Source organism: Phaethon aethereus, assembly GCF_964289735.1.
Source record: "Phaethon aethereus genome assembly, chromosome: 2".
NCBI lineage: Eukaryota > Metazoa > Chordata > Aves > Phaethontiformes > Phaethontidae > Phaethon > Phaethon aethereus.
This window is the reverse complement of record NC_138582.1, coordinates 79,708,753-79,729,304: the sequence shown is the minus strand read 5'-3', so window position 1 is coordinate 79,729,304 and position 20,552 is coordinate 79,708,753. Positions and strand designations below refer to the sequence as shown.

At 37.7% G+C, this 20,552-nt stretch overlaps 1 protein-coding gene across 1 annotated transcript; it reads left to right on the top strand.

The window, feature by feature from the left end:
* Positions 1 to 66: 66 nt before the first annotated feature.
* Positions 67 to 19,956, top strand: NSUN2 (NOP2/Sun RNA methyltransferase 2; the record flags this gene model as incomplete). Its single annotated transcript, XM_082014862.1, has 19 exons — positions 67 to 132; positions 202 to 359; positions 519 to 623; positions 762 to 867; positions 1,488 to 1,559; positions 4,235 to 4,319; positions 5,116 to 5,308; positions 5,712 to 5,786; positions 6,925 to 7,055; positions 9,604 to 9,677; positions 12,720 to 12,850; positions 13,459 to 13,555; positions 14,660 to 14,835; positions 15,339 to 15,431; positions 15,822 to 15,957; positions 17,475 to 17,555; positions 17,777 to 17,915; positions 18,858 to 18,897; positions 19,551 to 19,956. The coding sequence occupies 19 exons, from the start codon at positions 67 to 69 to the stop codon at positions 19,954 to 19,956; spliced, it is 2,364 nt and encodes a 787-aa protein (XP_081870988.1).
* Between the last annotated feature and the right edge of the window lie 596 nt (positions 19,957 to 20,552).

Genomic DNA, 20,552 nt, shown 5'->3' with positions numbered 1-20,552 from the left:
GGAGTGACGGGGGCGGCCGCACCGACGGCGGGGCGCGTAGGGGGGCTCGGCCGGTGCCTGGCCGCCATGGGCCGCCGGGCACGCGACCGCAGGCGGCAGCAGCGGGGCGACGGCGGCGGCGGGGACCAAGCGGTGAGAGCCGGGGCGGGGCGGGGTGCGGCGCGGCAGGGCCGCCGGGCTGACGGTGGCGGCGTGTTTCAGGGCTGGGCCGGAGGCTACCCCGAGATCGTGAAGGAGAACGAGCTGTTCGAGCAGTACTACCGGGAGCTGGGCATCGTCCCTGCCGGCGAGTGGGGTGCCTTCATGGCGGCGCTGCGGGAGCCGCTGCCCGCCACGCTGCGCATCACCGGCTACCGGAGGTAGGGGCCGCGGGGCGAGCGGGGGGACCCGGCACGCCGCGCTCCACCGGTGCCCTGGGTTGGCGAGTACCCGCCGCTGTTACGCGGAGGCGGTCTGCTCTCTGGGGATGTTACTGTTACTCCGTCCGGTCTTCTTCTGCCGGTCTCTCTCCCTTGCAGTCACGCCAAAGAGGTTCTCCACTGCTTGAAGGACAAGTACTTCAAAGAGCTGCAGAACCTAGAGGTAGATGGCCAGAAAGTCGAAATGCCGCAGCCGCTGAGCTGGTAAGGGAGCTGGAAGTGAAATAAGGCACACTGCATGCTCCCTACATCGAGCCTGATGAGTTGGTTTCGTTCGTTCGTTCTTTCATTGGTTCCTTCCCTTCCTTCCTCTCTGCCCTTTTTCCGTCTCTTTTCCCCCAGGTATCCAGAAGAGTTAGCATGGCACACTAACCTGAGCAGAAAAATCTTACGCAAGTCGCCGCAGCTGGAAAAGTTTCATCAGTTTCTGGTTAGCGAGACAGAATGTGTAAGTTGTGGATAGATTTTTTTTTTTTTTTCCTCTCTCATATCCTGAGCAGTGTTTTACTTAAATGTGTTATGAGAAATTGAGACTGCATATTTTTACTCAGAAGTTGAGTAGCTCGGAAGAATCTGGATTTTATGTTGCTGTTGGCAGCAATTCGTCCCATGACTCTGGCACATAACTGCAGTTACAAATATTTCTCCTAAACTAATTGCAGTTTTTTTGTTGTTTGTGAATATGAAAATGAGTCCTTGTGAAATAATTAGTTGCTGTTAGAAAACAGATGTTTGAGTCTGGTAAATGTGCATGTGTGTACATACCAAGGCTTACCTTTTAGTGATGGATGTTTCTCACTTGGTTGAAGCCAGTTTCTCATCTCTTGAGCAGAAACTATATCCGTAGAACGAATAAAATTAGGGTAAATATGCAATTATCAGAAATTTCAATTGGGTTAAATACTGTGATTTTGTTTGTTAAATGCTAACAAAATTTAATCTGAAGTTTATGATAGTGTGGTTTTGATTACTTTATCATTTTACTACATAGAGATTTGAAAAATATATTGCAAAAGAAATGCATTCTTTTGTAATGGCATAAAAAGGAGTTTGTTTTTTCCTTTCAAGGGAAATATCAGTCGTCAGGAAGCTGTTAGTATGATCCCACCTCTGCTGCTTAATGTCAACCCTCATCATAAGGTAACCCTAGAATATACTGCGTACTAGACTTTTTTCCGGGAAGATAGTTTGATTAAACTACAAATTACTACAGCAGTATCAATGCTGATACACAGTTCTGTTTTATGCTTGTGCTTATAAACCACAACAGACAACTAGTGTTCAGATCACAAATAGACTGCCAGAGGAACAGCTGTATTTTCAGCTTTATCTAATACCCTGTAAAAAAAAAATGGTTTTTAAGTAGTTACATAATCTTACTTTCACAGTGTAAATTTATTTAGCTTGCATCTAAGTTACATACTCATGTTTGAACCCGCCTTTTAAAGTAAGATGACTGATTTTAACTTCATGCTATCCATCACACTGCGTACAGAAGTGGTTTTCCAGATCCAAATGATAATGTTCTTTACCAGCTGGTTTTCACCCCTCTGTGCCTTTTGAAGAAGTTGCAAACTTACGCTCTACAAATCTGTCAGGCACAATTATTTGTGTGAGTGGAAACATGCTGTTTATGGTGGCTAAAGAGTATAGATTGCTAACTTTAATTGGGGTGTCTAAGGAATGCCCGTGATACTTTCTAGTGGCAGATTGTAGGCATGGGGATATCTGGTAGCAAAATTCCTGTTCTAACCTTAGTGGTGTTTTCATAGGCTACGTTTGTTTGCAGAATGAATCTGTCAGGTGGCCTTTTTCTCTTAATCTGTTAAGTTAATGATCTAGTTAGAAGTGCCTTGCTATCTCAAGCAACCATGTTGTGCACTTCTTTCTTAAATTTTTCATGACGTATCTTTAAAATTTTAAAGTTTTCAAACTTCTGACCTGTATGCCTTAGAGACTCATTCATACATACTTGTTTTTATATTAACATACTTAGCATACATAACTTTTTGGTTTATTTTCTCCTACTCTGACCCCAACTCAGTGTACGATACAGGGCTGATGGCTGTGTTACATGAGACGAGGTCTTCTCGCCTCTTTTAAATCAATAATGAATTGAGTGATAGATTCAGGCCTAATGTGTCATAGGTACGTTTTGGGTTTTGCTGGGAGTTGTACAAGTAGCAAATGTGTTTGACTTGATGTAAAACACAAATTGTGAGAATATTTTTGCACACACCTTACATTGCATATACTAACATAGCAGTATATGTTTTTTGCATTGAATGTTTAACTTCAGTGACTATATTTCAATGAGTACTTTTCAGAAATGCCTGTAAGATTTTGCAAATTTCCTCGTAGATCAGATTCAGAATGGATTCTTTATCCTCTCTTCTGACAAGACAGCAAATAGCTGCTGTAACGATGCCTTGGCTGTTGTCATTTAGGACCTTTTATGGTTCTTAGTGCCTTGTTTTCCGAGTAGCTTGTTGTAACCAGCATTGCATGTTACTTTTCATGCTTAACCAGGCTGTTCTATACATCATATCTTACATGCTTATTCATCTCTTACACAAAGATCAGCTTGATGACTGTCAAACCTCTCTCTAGTTGTGTTCATTTTTAATCTACTTTTCACAATTCAGTATTCCCTCACCATCAATTTGCTGGACAATTTTAGAGTGTGTTTAGGCTTGCTTATTCTTCATTATCTTTTCCATTATCTACAAAAGTAAGTAGAAGAAACCAGTAGCGTCACAACTGTTACTTTAAACAGCAGATATGATGCTCTTTTACTGAGTATGTCTCATGATGTGTTAACACTGCTGCGTGGCAGCGCTTATCACATGCTCTCTGGAACTGTCAGTAAATGCTCTTTGCGTTTCTCTGGGGTCTGTCTTCCAGTTTAGTGTTTTTCATGCCAGGTGCTAGTATGAGGATGTGAGCAGATCTGTCCCCATCTTTTATCCTGTGGCACAATGTCACCTCACTTTTACTGGGGCTAAAGGTCCAGAATATAGTCCTGTTTCTGAAAATCTGTAATTAGGCAAGAGGAAAGACTCTAAGCTTCCTTACTTAACAGAACAGCGTTAGCTGTCAAATGATGTGCTGTGAAAGCAGCTCTGAGTGACTCAATCACAAACCAAGTTTGTGATGAAGCAGGAGGGAGCAATATGCTAGAAATCAGGTGTTGGTGTCTGTGCTGTTCTGCTGCCCAGTGATGGTTTGAATACTTCACAAGTACTTGCATCTTCCAGGATACAGAAACAGGCAGTTTATACTGCCCTGATTTTTTTTGCATTAAAATGCAAATGTGTGAGGAGGGGTAGTAATTCATTTTTATAAAATCTATATAAGCAACTGTGTCTGATAGTCTCTGGTTAATTTACTGATAAAGAAAAGTACAGCTTGCTCTTGAATGTAACTTTTCCCTTAATGTTTGTGTGTATATGTAAAGTTCCAGTTAACTTCAGTCAAAATTGCTTGTGAGCTGATAAAAGGACCATATCCCCATATCTATATTCAGATTTCTTTTTCAGATTTTTTTTTCAGCTGATGTATTTGTCAATACATCAAATTTGTCAATACAAACCAAAGTCCTCATTATATTTTAGACCCTCAGAGATAAAGCTGCATTCTGTGATGCATACAAAGAACAGAACTGTACTTTTTGGTTTTGCAAATTGGTGTTCAGAACAATCATAATTCTGCAACTGTATGCAAAAATATTTAATTTAAACAAGAACACATAGTAAATTTTTCAAGTACTTAAAAAATACAAGGTAGGACTTCTTTTAACTTTCTGGTGTTTGTAGATTCTAGATATGTGTGCTGCACCTGGATCTAAGACTGCACAACTCATTGAAATGTTGCATGCAGACATGAATGTTCCTTTTCCCAGTAAGTCTGGAAACACTACCAAAAGCTTTTGTGACTTTGAATTTCCTCTTTTTCTTGTAGAAGATTACTTTTAATATCACAGATAGGTAACTGCATTTAAGTACATACTGAATTCCAAAAGTAGTTGAGTTATATGACATGGCAAGTACCCCACCTTTTCCTGGAAACTTCGTGGGTTTCCTTTGTTTGAAGGGGAGAGATGGATTATAAGTCTTCACGGCTCAGACTACAGTAGATGTGATCAGAGCTTAATTTTGGATGGTGGCCCGTGAGCACTTGTGTTTTAGTAGTATCCTACAAACACTGGATTAAGCTGCTTTAGCCTTAAAATGGTTGTGATATTTATCTTTTTTTTTTTTTAAGCTTCAGAATCTTTACTTTTAGTTAGATGCTTGCAGAAAATACTGTCCATAAAAATTGTGAAGTTGGGGAGTGGATTCTTTCTGTGTTCTACTGAAAATCTGCTGATGTACAGAGATTGTCTTTGGTGGCAGTGGAGGTTTTCTCTGTTACAAGGGGTTTACTTCCAGAGTGAGAAGTTAAAGGGTCCATGGTTGTGTCTTAATTCTGCTGCATGCAAGCTAGAACTCTTGAGACTATATTTGACATATCAGTTAAACCTTGACATACTTTATGTTATATTATTTTCAGCAAGGGGTCCTCTCTTCATAAGTAGTCTTTTAAGTAAAAACCTCTAGTGAAAGGTTTACACAACTTTGAAGCCAAAGCAATAAACTATGTAAAATTATTTAGCTGTTGAATAGTAAATCATCTTCCCTCTATTTTGTGTTCCCAGAGGGTTTTGTGATTGCTAATGATGTCGACAACAAGCGCTGCTATTTGCTGGTTCATCAGGCTAAGAGATTAAACAGTCCATGCATCATGGTGGTAAATCATGATGCCTCCAGCATTCCTAATCTACAAATAGATGTTGATGGAAGAAAAGAGGTCCTTTTCTATGACAGGATTTTGTGTGATGTCCCCTGCAGGTATTTTGCATGTAATCTTCAATACACAGATTTTAGTGCACTAAGTGCAGTGCTAGAATTTTTGTTACTGAACTACGCTTTTTGAGTTGCCTAGTCAGTTATGATTTACAGTAACTTCCAAAACAGGTGAATGCCTTGAACTGTCTTAAGTAAGGGATACCAAATCAAGGTGAACTTTTTTTTATTGCAAGTGGTACTTAAATCTGGTCAGCTGAAGGGCTTCTAATTTTGAACTTACAGTCAGAATGCTGAAACACAAAGATAGTGTAGAAACAAACAGTACAGCATAGGGGAACTAGTTAATGTGGGAGAGAGACACTTAATTTTTTGCTGCTATAAATGACTTGGTTATGAAATGAGTTTTGCCCACAAATAATACATATCTGGTCAACCTCTGTTACAGTGGGGATGGAACCATGAGGAAAAACATTGATGTATGGAAGAAGTGGACAACACAAAACAGCTTGCAGCTCCATGGGTAAAAATGCTTATTATGCATCTGCACTTCTTTCATTTCTCTCTCCTCTTTTTCCCATATCTGTAACATCTGCATGCATTCACATGTTAATATATGACAAAGCAAAGGCTCATAAGAGTTGCTTTTCTCTCAAATCAAGAGCTTTTGTGCTATTCAAAGAATGTGTAGTGTTTCAGATCTGAGGTCAACCTCTGGTGGAATGTGTGAATATAAATTTCTTGTATTATGAATATCTGACATTAATATTCATTGAATTAATTTAGACAAGGTAGCTAATAAAACAGGAAACAAATGATTTGGTTGGGATTCTTAGCATTGAGGCAGGTAAAATACTGTTGGAAAATACAGAAACTTGTTAAAACATTAGTATTAAATTTTACATCTTTTTAGAATGTTAGAGACCATATATAAATGGTTTCAGTTACCTGAGACTGATTTGTGTTAACTGATGGTGAATGAGTACTTACCCTAGTGCAGGTGCATGGTAAAAAGCAGTAATTTAAACACAGATGAAAAAGCTTAGAACATTTTACTGTGCATTTGTAGCAAGTTGAGAATGTGGTCAGTTACTGTGACTCAGCTGACCTATGATGACTTGCTGCTTGGCAACTCTTTCATAAATGGAGGTTTTATTTTAGTTGTAAGTATGTAGGCAGGGTATCAACTGGTGATCCAGCTCAGTGATGCTTTTCTCAGAAGACGAGTGCTAGCTAAGCTGCATTATCCGTAATATTTGTAATAGTCAGACTGCTTCTCATTTTAATCCTAGATTTCGGAGAAAAGTAGTAAGGTTTTGGGGGTTATTTTTCTAGTGTTGTGTACTTTATAATAACCTTGATGGGGCAGTAGAAAGACCAAAATACAGAATGTTATGTTAAAAGTTGTTATGCGGTAGTGTTAATGTTTGACCTAATTGCTGTTTTAATAAGTCTAACTGTGAGCATGTCTGCAGTGTAGAGTGCACTAAGCTGACTTAGTTTAAAACTGACTTTAATTTGTGTACTGGTGCCAACTGTGGAACTCAGTGTGGGCTGACTTAGTCCATGGAGAGTTATGTGTCTGCAATATAGCAGAAATTTGATGGCAAATCTTTCTGCTTCCTGAATGATACCTGGCTCGACAAAAAGTGTTCTGTTAGATTGCAGTTAAGAATTGCAACCCGTGGTGTTGAACAGCTGGCAGAAGGTGGGAGAATGGTATATTCTACGTGTTCGTTGAATCCTATCGAAAATGAGGCTGTGATCGCGTCTCTGCTGGAAAAGAGTCAAGGTGAGAATGCGAGCTTGGACGTAGTGGGGAAATCTTTTTTTTCTCAGCCCAAAAAAGGTTATGTGTATGATAGTACTGATGATAAGCTTAGTGTAGGTAACGTGCTCCTAGTGTGCAAAACTGCAGCAATTTTTTGGTACCAGTAGGGTTTCATTGGTGTTTGTATGAGCAGTCTTCTTAAATGGACCAAATAATAAAACCTGAAGAATTTCTGTTAATGATACACAAAAGACTTCTACAGATCAAAGGAATTCAGAGTCCCTGTCTGACATTCATATTTCCTTTGGAAAACACAGCGTTGGACATTATTGCTGTACACCTTAGGAGTAAAAAGCCCAGCGTGTACTTAAGAGTTGTGCACCAGTAGGTGGGAGTCACTGATACCTTTGGCATCCTTTGACCCACATTTTGACATGCTTGGAGTTTTAATGTCTTTAAGGTCGTGGGAGTTTTTTACATTTCTGACTTGCATATGAAGGCTTGCATGAGTTGCTTTTAAGTCTCCATCATCTAAAGTAACAAGAGGTGGAAAGGTTGAGATGAACTGGGAAGCTCCACTGCATCAGTTTATGATAGTAACGCTTAGTAGCCCAGATTTCTGGTCTTGAGCTGATGGATACTGGGGTTTTTTTCTGAGTCAGTAACCTGAAGTTTGGAGACATCTAATGGGGTTTTGCATGAAAAGTTCCACAGAGTTCGTTAAGTTGAGCCTTGTACAGAGCAGAAGCAGCTGTATTACTCCTGGAGCTGAGCTGGTTCTGGAAGTAGAATAGCCTGTTTTGTGTAATGTTTTATGTGTGCCAGTCAGTATTCTGGCCCTAAATTATGCATGAAATTTCATTGTCTCCTGAACAGCAGTTTAGCTAAAATGCCTGCAGATAGTTAGAAATTGACTATTTAATTTTCACTCAAAGGACATTTTTATTTAGAGATAGTTTTTTTGGCAGACTGAGTGAAAAAACAACATAGACATGTTTCCAGTAAATTATAGTATGCTTGGCTTATTGAAGGCTGTAGTGTGCCAGAATTAAGCTTAACAATAATGAGATTGGAAAGCAGTAACCACTCGTTTGGATAGGAGCACAAAACAGTATGGGTGTTGACAGAGGCCATCAATTGCAGTGTTTGGGGCAAAGTCAGTACTTGGAAGTAAGGATCATGACTGCAGTATTGGACTGTGGCATCTGGATCCTGTCTCTGCCCAGTGCGAGTATTTGGAGGCTTACATGGAGGCTATGATGTGTCCCAGCAAGCAAATGTTATCCTTGAGCTTGAACACAGGTGTAGCTAAAGAAGGACGAGATAGTTGAGTGGTCTGCAAGGGGCATTGGACCTCAAAGATTTGCTCAGGTCAGTCCAGAAGGTTTGTTGGTTCTTCGATTTTAACATAGTTCCTAGCACTGTGTTGTACTGCTACTTGTGGAGCAGATCAGTGATTGCTTTCCCCTTGGGGCTGAAGGAGTAAGGAAAAGGCGCTTTTGTACCATGTTTCTCTGCTGGGAATTGTAGTACTTCTGATGGGCCATTTAATGCCTCATCAGTCTGATGTAGTCTTGAGACATCAGTTGAAGTCCTGCTGTAAGTAGGCAGGAGTATTCAAAGGACGGACACAAACATCAAGTTTAATCAGATTTGAAATGTCATTTTGGAGTTTGTCTATGAATTCATGTATCACTTTTTCATTTATTTAAAAGACTTGCTTAAACTGTCACTGTAAGAGTAAATGGTTAGTCATGTAGAACAGGCTGATAAATTGTGTACAACATGAGGAAAAGCCTACCTAATTGTTAACTAAGTATTCAGAATGACAAAAAGGAAATTTTAAAGTTATTCTTCTCTAGAGAGATCACCTATTTAAACAGTAAGTTTTTATATCATTCTTTCTGGACTTGGGGCAGTTTAAAGTTTTTATTTTGTAGATTAAATTATACTCTGTTGATGTTTCTTGTAATAATCTGACATATTTTAGGCACATAGCCTTTTGTCCTGTTAGGTTGATAGTACTTACCTTCCTGTTAAACAGTTTGGAATTTTCCTTTCCATTTAAAAAATAATAAATTCTTTCTCCTCTCACACTGGAATATATTAAGATTGTAAGTCCATTAAATCAGAATATATCAAGCATTTTAAAAGGTTTAGTCATCCCAAAAGAATACTTCTCTGAAAAATACTTACTTAATATTCAGATTTACTACACTGATTAAGTGAGAATAAAAACTACTGTGTCTGCATTGGCTGGAACATTGATGTTTAACAACACAGGTTGTAGAGTATTACTCTATGCAGCTGCTACAAAAAGTACCTAACCATTATCTTTTGGTTAATTTATAGATTACGAACTTCTGTAGTTACTATGAACAGTTCTTACCATCTTTCTTGTTAATTTACACAGGAGTAATTGTATAACGTTTTGTTCCTTGAAAGCTTGAAAAAGCAATGGTCTTAAAATAGTCTTAAAACTTGAAGGAGAACTATTTTTATAAAAGTTAAGTAGGAGCACGAGTCTCAAATTCGGTTTTCAAGAATGTTTATGTTCTTGGGGTTTCAGGTGCCTTAGAACTTGCTGATGTCTCTTCTGAGTTGCCAGGTTTGAAGAGGATGCCCGGAATTACAAAATGGAAGGTACTTAATTGATATTCCTATGAAGTTTTGGTCTATCGTAGAAGTGTTAAATTAGGAAAATTTTGCAGTGTAAAATTTCAAAACATTAGATTAAGCTGAAGTAATATGGTAGTCATTTGCTCTTTAGAGTTGTAGATAATATAGCATTGTAGGGGAGAAGGCTAAAAATCTTTCTGCTGGTAAGTTCTTGTCTCCTCATTTGCTCTCCTCTTTTTCCTCTGGCTTTCTTTGCTCCTTATACTTTCTTATATAATGTAATTCCCTTTTCTATTGCGTGCAGCATAGGGCCTGTAGATGGCAACGTAACTTCAGCCACTTCTTAAGTTATCCCTCCTCCTCCCTCTTTACAGTCTGTGAGTGTTAGATTCTACAGTTCTTTAGCTGGTCCATTTGAATCATTTGGAAGTAAAAGCTGTTAAACCCTTTCTGGAAATAAGCTATAAGAACTGCAGTTATGTGAGTAATCCTAGAATGTTAATAGAATCTTGCATCTTGTTCCAGGCCTTATGTGATTTGAGTTCTGGAAAATGACTGGTAGAGAGGGACAAAAAACCCCAAAGCTTCTTCAGCTTCTTGTTAAGAGTGTAATCAAGCAGAGTAGAAGGCCGTAATGGTAGTAGGGAAAGAAGCTCTGATTAAATTTTAGTTATGAGCGTGTGCCTTTGCAACACCACTGCTTGTTTTGTCTTCTCTCGCCGTTTCACTGGTCTGTTGCAGTGGTGCAGTCTGTAGGTTCGTGCCTGTGTGTAGGCTAATGAACAAGATGCATGGGGTGAAGATTTGCTTATGTTCTGTCATTGGAAATCCATCTTAGAAACTACCTGATTTATTTTTTCTTACAGTTCCAAAAGTTTAAATTGTATGCTTGTACCTGAAGGATAAATGTAAAATGCATGACTGTGGCTTTATGATATTAACTTTACTTTTTCTGTGTGCTGTACAAGGCTACAAAATATATACATAAAAATCAGTAAGAGTATATTGTATTCCCTGTAACATTTATTTCTGTGTTTGCAGTTGAAATATAACTCTCCCTATTGGGTATTTTAGAAAGTAGGCTAATAAAATATGTTGAAAGTTTGCAAAATTTTCTTCAGCCCTTATTTGCTGCTACTGTAATTTTTCAAGCCTCACTGGATAGCTCTTCATTGTGTTTCCGTGCTTTGGTGCTGTTTTTACTTGGTGTGGTCTTTTGTTTCCTGGTGAAAAGTCTTCAATGAGAGCTCTGTGACTTAATGATTACACTGAATATTCCTGAACATCAGTTGAATGTAAATCTCTGGAAACAGCAAAATAAAAATAAGGTTTTGTTCAAGGGACACTTAGGTGCTTGGAAATAGCATTCAGTACTCTCTCCTTGAGCCAGGTGATGAGTGAACTCAAATGAGTTATTTCAGAATCTTGAAGGAAGAGACCTTTTTAACTTCAGATATGTTAATTTACTTCTGCAACACTTTCAGTCTTTATTCTACCCTAATAAGCAGCTAGCAAAACATGCAGTAGAAGAAGACTTCAGCAAGTTCTTTGATGCTTTGTCATTCTAGCAGTTACATTGTGTGGTTAGACTGCTAAACCAAAACTGAACGGAGCAGGGCTGTTAGGCAGTTATTCTAGTACATCCAAAATAGTTCTAGACTTGTTTGTACTTCCAGTTATTTATCAGTCCAGTTGTTTGTTTCTCTCAAGCTGAACTCATGACTTCCAAAGAAGCGCAGTTCAGAATCACAGTCTTATCTTGTTTCCATCTAGCAGTATGACATGTAGCATATTTGGACCTGAAATAATAATTCTGGAATACAGTCATTTCTATTTCAGGAACATGCAAAGGCACAATAGTTTAGGTGTGATCTGATCAGTGTCTGAGAAATGGCAGACTTAATGATGCTGAAATCGGTGAGCTAGCATTCTTAGCAAAATTGTAGTCTAGATAAATCTTACATTTCAATTTCCCGTAGAACACTTAATTAAACATTCAAGACAATCACAGCCAGATGTATGAAAACACTTCATCATACTTGCCAGTCCTGAAGTCACCATCGCTGTGACTTAACAACTGTTGCCTTAACTGTTGCCTTAACAACAAAAACAGGCCTTCATTTCAGTCATTAATTTTATGCATTTGCCCCACACATTCCTGGATGTGATCTTTCTTCCAGCCATAGCATCCAGTACAGAAACAGGCATCTAGAGTTCTGAAATAAAATTTTCCCATTTCCCATTTTTTTCCACTTCGGTATTCTTGCTTGAAGAGCATTCAAAATGCCTTGCTACAAGACTTCTGGCTCTTGTATCTTAAGCCACCTTCAAAAGCTTTCACTGTTATATGCAATGAAGTGATGTTATGTCCACGCAGTATCTTAGAGTGGATTTATAGATGTGTTCTGAGTCCTGGATAAAGATACAGGCACTAGAAAATTCACGGGGACATGGTTCTTAAGTAACTTTCCATGAAAAGATCCCTATCTATGACCTATATAGGGCTGTGTCATGGGGCTGTATGCTTACTAAGCTGTTGTGTTGCACTCTTGCATCTTTCTTATGTAAAAATGAGGAATCCCAATTTTGTTAATCTCTACTAGACTGCAGTAACCCTTTTCCTTTGTATGCTGCTTGGAAGCTGCCGATAGCAGAATGTCTCACGGCCAGTCTCATGGAGAAAAAGAAGTAACGTATCCTAAATCTGATTGCTTACTAATCTTCTTGTATATTACACCACTGTCCTTCCTTTGGATTTTGGTGTTCTGTATGTTCGGGAAGGTTAACGGAGAACACTGCAGTTGATTCTGCGCCAGTCTTTACTTGCCTACACACTTTTTGAAGCATAAAAAGTGGAGCAAAGAGGTACAGCTGGCAACAATCTCCTGCTCTTAAGTGCACACATAAAATGCACATAGGAGCAATGCACTTTAAAGAACTTAATTTACTATATCACAAAATAAGTTCTCTTTTTGGCATCTGAACTTTGATTTGAAAGTATTTTAATTAAAACTTGTAATATGATGACCCATATTCTTCATGATGTTTATATTTACTCCTTTGAAGGTAATGTTGAAAGATGGACAGTGGTTTGAAGAGTGGAAAGATGTGCCTTCGAATAGACAAACACAAATACGTCCCACTATGTTTCCAGTAAAAGATGAAGAGAGGCTAAAGGCAATGAATCTAGAGCGTTGGTAAGTTTTCCCAGAGTAGATTTTATGCTGTTTTGATAGTTACTTTGTATGGTGGGCAAATTATAATTAGGAGGTCAGATTAGGAACGTGTTGCAGAATAGACCTATGCTTGTATAGGCCTGAGTATATTTTGATTGCTTCATATGTAATGGCAGTACACAATATTTAAATTCCAGTGAACTGAAAGAAATTATTGAAAGTTTCTTACAAGGAATAAGTATTCACACAAACAAGTCAAACTCTTTGCATCCGATAGAGATACAGAGCCAAAATTACTGGGAAAGTATGTAAAACTTTTAACATTTTAACAATATGACTTCTTTTCTATGAAAGACTTGCCATAGCTAAAAATAGTGTTTAGGAATGAGTCATTAAGGCTCAGATGTGAATGGTGAAATGAATGCATTGCACTGATGCAAGTTATTTTGCCAGTATGCTCTATTTTAGATCCTGTTTCTAGCTTGATAAATTAAATCTGTGCAATCCTACTAGGAGTACTTAGTTTATCCTGAAAGTAAATATAAATGTGACATTTCTAGTACTTTGTGAGAGCCTGAATGCTGATGATGAACACACTGCAACATTACCTTTTTTCCTCCCCACTCTAGTCTTAGGATATTGCCCCACCACCAGAACACAGGAGGTTTCTTTGTGGCTGTGTTAATAAAAAAATCTCCAATGCCATGGAATAAACGCCAGCCTAAGGTAACTTCTTTTAAAAGAGCTAAAATGTTAAATTTTAATAACAATTTTATAAGCTTACATAATAGAAAACATACTGTAACTGTTTTGTATCTGCCTTTCAGTTATAATTCAGTGTGTCAATTAAAAATAAAAATTTTCTAAATCCCTTAAGAACTTTAAAAAAATCTCCTTTCAAAATAGAAGGAAAAAAAAAAGGAGGAGGGATTTTGAAATCACAGTAAAATAGCAAGATAAAACTTGAACCTAAAATTGAGGCTTTGAAAGAATTACAGAAGCAGATTAGAGTAGCTAAAGCTGTCACTTCCTTCAGTTGTGTGTGGTCCCTCTGCTGAAGACTTTTTTTCTGCTGAGTTGTAAGCTAATTGTGATTTCAGTTTATCTTACTCTGTGGCTGGTTGCTCGGGAGTGATTCACTAGCAGATTAGTCTAGCAGATCAGCAGCAGGGGGAATGGATGTAAAACTGTTATGAGCAGCAGCAGCTTCAGCCATCTGATTTTAATCCATTTGTTGTGAATTGTCTTTAAAATCCTGCCAACAGGATTTTAAGTTGACACGATTTATTTATCTCTTACAGTGCTCATATTTTTGAGAGAAACTTCTTGTGTGAATCCCTTTAGCTGTTCTATTTGATTTGGTGCATTAGAACACCTTATGAGTAAAATGTATGTGGCAGTAAGGAAAAAGCATTTATTCAGAAGCAAGCGTTACCCAAACAGTTTATGCTGTTCTAAGTTTAATGTTGTAGCACTCTTAGAGAAAGTGTACAGCAGCAGGGTGTGTGTGTCACTTTGAGTGCTAGGAGGAAAACAGCAGATCGTGACTTAATAATAGTCTTTTTAATGCTTGAACCTGATTTTGTAAATGGTACAGAAATAGCTTTCTTGGACAGTGGGTAAGAAATTGTTCAGAGCAGTACTAGAGGTAAATGCAACTTAGTATGATACTTTGACTTAGTAATGAGATTAACTCCCTAAATGGATCTGTTTAAGCACTTACATACAAATGGATAAGAATTAAGCACATGCAAGGAAAGAACATAGGTACCTTTCATTACAAGTTAGATACTAGTTTTGCTTTGTTGAAAATACTATAATTTGAAATAGGTTCATCAGAAATTACCACAAAGAACAGGAGATACTGAAGTGACAGTAGCTAATTCAGATAATGGTTCGGAATGTATTACTGAAGAACCAACACTTGATGAAAATGAAGAGTCTAAGAAAATGCAAGAATTGCAGAATTCAGACACTGAGCAAAGCAAAAAGGAAGGAGTATGTGGGTAAGAGACCGTGTCTAAATATTTGTCCTGTGACAGCTTCGTAATTGCTGAGTATTCTATAGCTCATTTGTTATTGGACTTTTAATGAATTTGCTCATTTGTCCTATGTTTCCACGTTTTCTGTCTTTTATTTCAGCAAGTTAGGAAAATAACTGCTTTTATTAGCATTTGCAAAGTCTGTTAGTTCTTTCTTCTCTGTTAATGAAAAAACTACTTTCAGAAGTTAACCTTGGAAGATCTTTACTGTCTTCACACTTACTCAGAAATCTCTGTTTACTTGTTTTTGTGGTTTCTGTTTTCAAGCACTGCTTTCACTTCCTCATTTTAAGAAGTTAAATTGTGGGTAGTGTTGTCTTAGTGAAGCACAGGAAAATGTCAGTGTTCTGTTTGGCATACTGTCGTTACCATAAGGCAAGTGTTGGTTGACTAAGTGAACTGAATATACTGATTTTAAACCAAATACTTTTACAAAAACTGACAGTGCAATGGTATTTTCTTTTTAGGCCTCCACCATCTAAAAAAATGAAGCTGTTTGGTTTTAAAGAAGACCCTTTTGTGTTTCTCCCTGAAGATGATCCATTGTTCCTGCCTATCCAGTAAGAAAAAAATTACTCTGTTTTGGAAGTAAGATTTCTAGTAGTTGAGGAATATTAGTAGTTCAGTTCCTCACAAAAGATGGGTCTAGTTGGTCATACATAAAACTTTTCTGCTAACTTTGCACCAGGTGCCCCTCTCTTCGACACTTATACTCTCTTTTTAAGTGAAAATAGCCAACTCTAGTTTGTACTGGAAATTTTTGAGTCAATCTTAGTGTCTATGACAGCTTGTCTTTTCTGATGTCATGCATCTTAGAAAGTTTAATCCTTGTGTTCTGGAGCCAAAGTGTTAAGTGTTTGCAGAGATAGCTGGAGGAAATGGGCTAACCCATGTATTTTGAGTATGTAATTTCATTGTTCAGTTAATCAAAACAAGTATTATGGCTACAGGAAGTTTTATGCATTGGACCCATCATTTCCCAAGATGAATTTACTAACTCGAACTCAAGAAGGAAAGAAGAGACAGCTGTACATGGTTTCTAAGGAGCTAAGGAATGTGCTTCTGAACAACAGTGAGAAGATGAAGGTATGGTTCATCTCTTCAGGTTTTCACCATGGAGATCATCAGCATCAATGGATGTCTCCTTGAACTTTATTGCCAAGCTTATTGTTTATATAGAGGATTAGCTTTCTGATAGGCTTTTTTTTTTCCTTGAGTCTGAATTAATGTTTTCCTCTCTATCCCTCCTCTGTTAAAGAGATGAAGAGTTGTCTCTAAGAGGTAAATAATAGCCTGCAAGATTAGTATTGGTTTGGTTTTTGGCAGATGGAAGGGAACTTAAAAGTAGAGGAAGGGAATATGTAACTGCTCTGTGTGTACCAGCATTGTTACGTGATCTTCAGGTACCTTCATAAGTTTACATTGGCGCTATGGTAGTTATGAGCCCTGAAACCAGGACAGCCCCTTCGTTATAAAAGTACTAAGAGCTTTGAAAGCGTACCAAAAGTAATGGATAACTTCAGCTGATTGTTATCTGGCTGTGTTACATGGCGTCATTTTAGACTAGATCTAAGGAAGAAATTTTTCACAATGAGGGTGGTGAAACACTGGCACAGGTCGCCCAGGTAGATGCCCCATCCCTGGAAACCTTCAAGGTCTGGTTGGATGGGGCTCTGAGCAACCTGCTCTAGTTGAAGGTGTCCCTGCTCATTGCAGGGGGGTTGGACTAGATGGCCATTAAAGGTCCCTTCCAACCCAAAGATTCTATGAATTACCCAAAGTAATTTCAACAACTGAATATTTTGAAAAGTTGTTAAACTGAATGATAATAGGATAAGAAGTGGTTTTTATGAATTAGAGAGAAAAATGATCATTTGTTTTATATTACTCCCCATGGAAAATGCCTTGCAAATGCTAAAGATTTGTCTTAAAAGTTGTCGAATAGTGAGGTCATCTAGTCCAGCTTCCTTTCTGCCCCAAGCACGGCTAACTTCAAAACTAGATCAGATATGGTTCAGGGCCTCATCCAGTCAAATAGTGAAGATTTCCAAGGATATTCATTACATCTTTGAAACAGATCTTGGAGATAAAAGAATAGTTATCTATCCCACTTGCAGGAAAAGGCTATATAATTGACAAAATTTTAAGACACTGGTGCATTATATTAGGCAGTGAGACTCTAAGTACCACAAAGGGTATAGTGTCCTACTGCTAAGCACTTGTGCATTTTTAAAATCCCATCCTTGATTGACTTCCCCAGAATCACCCAGAAAATTCTTACTCAAACTAAAATTAAAATTAGATCTTAATAGTTCATTGCCCTCATTTTAAGACTAAAACTTCCTCCCAAGTATTCAGTTTTCAACATGGAAAGGAGTAAAAACTGTTTATGTTGAGAGACAACTATGTTTTGATAGTGGGAATTCCTTTTTCCTGTGCATGAATTTTCACATGAATTCAGTGTCCAGCTCAAATGAGCAAACATTACAGCAGAATTATCCTTTCTTCCTCCTTTTAGTCAAAGAGTTGAGGGAAAAAAAGGTCGCAGTGGTAATTTAGAGTTCATAATGTTTAATGATGCTTATTGGCTTTGCTGTTCGCAGGTTATTAACACAGGGATAAAAGTCTGGTCTCGCAACAGTGATGGTGAACAGTTCGGATGTGCGTTCAGGTTAGCACAAGAGGTAATTACATAGCATTGTATTTTCAAAGGAGAGGTTTCCTCTAGAGCCTATAGCACAGTTGCCAGTAACTTTGTCAGATTAATGACAATTTGCATTTTCAGTATGGTTTAAAATGTGAAAACTGTTTTCTGATATTAGCTAAAGGACATACTGTTTTTAACATTTTTCCTTCAGAAAGTAGAGATTGCATTTTGAAATAATTTTATTTATTTATTAAACAGGGAATTTATACTCTGTACCCATTCATTCATGCAAGGATTATAAACGTCTGCATAGAAGATGTTAAAATCCTGCTAACCCAGGAAAATCCTTTCTTAAGTAAATTCAGCAGTGAAACACAGAAGAAAGTCAAAGACATGGGTAAGCCTTCTGATTTGTGCTATAACAAAATTATTATTGTACAGTACACAGAAGACTATGAAAATACTGTCACATAAACTGTTTGCTAAAAATTTTGAACTAAATTAATCTTAAATATACTTGTTGATTAGGTAAGTAAGCATTACTGAAACTGTGTGCTACTAGAAGACTAGTCCTTTCTGATCACAGCCTTTAAAGTTTATGAACTCCAGAGAACAGAAGAGTTGCTAAACTTGTGACTTCTGTGAAGCAGTGCTGTAAAGCAGCATTTAAAATATCTGATGGACAAAAATTTTATAATATGCTACTGATCTTTATGCTCTACCTGAAACTGTTTGTCATCTACAATTGTTTGTCATGATTTTATGTATCGAATAGTCACTCACATTTGATTTTTCTTAAATATGGGGAGCAATGTCTACTTGTTAAGTTGTTATTTTCTCTACACCAGATGCTTGAAGAAATGAAGACTGGTTTTCAGTCTTCTGTTTGTGTTGTTTTATTTCCAAGCTATTGCTGGTCCTTTTACTTCAGTGTTTGATGAGACATAATAGGAAGAAAAATTTTACTAAAGCTTGGGCTGGCATATTCTTACTGTTCGTTTTACTTAAGTAAAAGTTCCTTGCTAGAATCACTGAGTAAATTAATCCACTGTGTGGTTTTGTATTTTAATTTGTTTGTTTGGGGTTTGGGAGGGGGCAGGGTTAGCAATTGCTTTTGTAACTATATAAATACTTTGGTCTGGGGAAAAAAAAAAAAAAAAGAGAATAAAAACTTGTCTATAGTTTACTGTACTGATGTAGATAGCTGCTAACCAGCATATGCTGTGTGGATGTCTGAAAACTTGTTTTCTTGAACGTTTTCAAATTACAGTCATTTTAACATTGTGCCAAGTAACACATCTGTTTTGGTTTTTGTTCCCCCAACCTCCCTTCCCTGTAGCGATGGGAAGCATAGTTCTGAAGTACGACCCAGACCCTGAGTAAGTAGATATGTTGCTTTCCGTTTACACAGTTTTAAAACTTGGACAAGAATTTATTTTCACTCAGCAAAAACAGAAGTGGAGTCTTAGAGATGCAGGGAGGTCAACAGTAAAACCAGACAGCATATACAGAATATAACAGGGAAAGAAGCTATCTTGCCTGTGTTCTTAAAACAATTGTAGAATTTAGCTTTATAAAGGAAAGCTAGTAGTTCTGCACGGGGTCCACAGTATCACTGCATGTTTGTTTGCTTCCCTGTGAAGTCCAGCATTTGGAGGAGAAAAAGTTAAACTTTTTCATAGTTCATTTTTTTTGATGGCGTAGTATCAGAAGCTCTTGAGAACTTTTTAAATGTAAACTTCCATCTTGCTGTTGCTTATATTAGTTTTGGAACCAGAGCAAGAAAATTGTTTTGCCTGTTGCAGAAATTTAATAGCATTGAGCTCTATTTTTTTTGCTTGCTTGCTTGTTGACAAGCAGGTACCCGTTTAGATATTGAAGTTAAGACCAATGTACTTGCTTCTTCTACAAATAGTTATAAAATTCATTCACTATTAAAGATTGTGCACTTACTTACCGGGGTATGGCTATAAAATTAAGTTTTGAAGATTAACTTTCTCATAGTTGACTGAACATAATTGCTTATTTGCAGAAAACCTGATGATCTTCAGTGTCCTATAGTGCTATGTGGTTGGCAGGGAAAGACATCACTCCGTGCCTTTGTGCCAAAGAATGAGAGACTTCATTACCTGAGGATGATGGGAGTTGAAGTGTTTAAAGCGAAGAGGAAAGATGAGGAATCAGAAAGTAAAACGGAGGAAGAAGTTCAACATAGGCTGGCACAAACAGAGGAAGGAATGGATGTGGAAGATAAAGAACATGATTTAGTCACAAAAATGGAAGCAGAAATAGGTGAAGAATCTTCCCACAGTCCTGTGGAAAGCAGTGCTATGGAAGTAGAAAATAAAATTGAGGATTTAGATCAATCGAGTAAAAATGCCAACAGTCCTGTAAGCCAGGAAAACAAAGACACGGGTACGAGTAATGGGAAAGATTAAGTTTCTTTCTCTATTACTTGGCAGCTTCCATGAGGCTCACATCCAGACTTTTGCTTTTAGCATGGAAGTATATTTTAAATTTTTGGTTGGAATGGGATGTTCCTCGTTTAAAGTTTTGCCTATTTTATTTTTTAAATGAAACTATAAAGAGATTTCTCTTCAAGTGTGTCATCTTTTTACCATTTTAAGGTCCATATTGCTGGTGGATTTTGTGTGTCTGTTGCTGGCAATGGACCATGCACCAGTAAAATCTAAAGCCCATATTTGAAATGGAATAATGATATGTACAAACGAACTGCCTATGTAACTCGTCAAGAATTCCTTCAGAAGGAAAAATGGGTTTCATTCAAAGCACACAAGTTGTAGAATAACATTTTTTCTCTTAAGATTGCTTACCCTACCTACCACGCAATCTGATTACTGCTTATGCAGGTTCTTTAATGGATAAGGGTATTGGTGTAAGTATGCATACAGATGCACGTATAGGATATCTAACTAACAACATGGTTAACATTTATTCAAAATAAAACCGTGCACAGCATCCTGGGAAAAAAAACACGCAGAATGCATTTTGCCAGAGACTGATAGCTGAGATT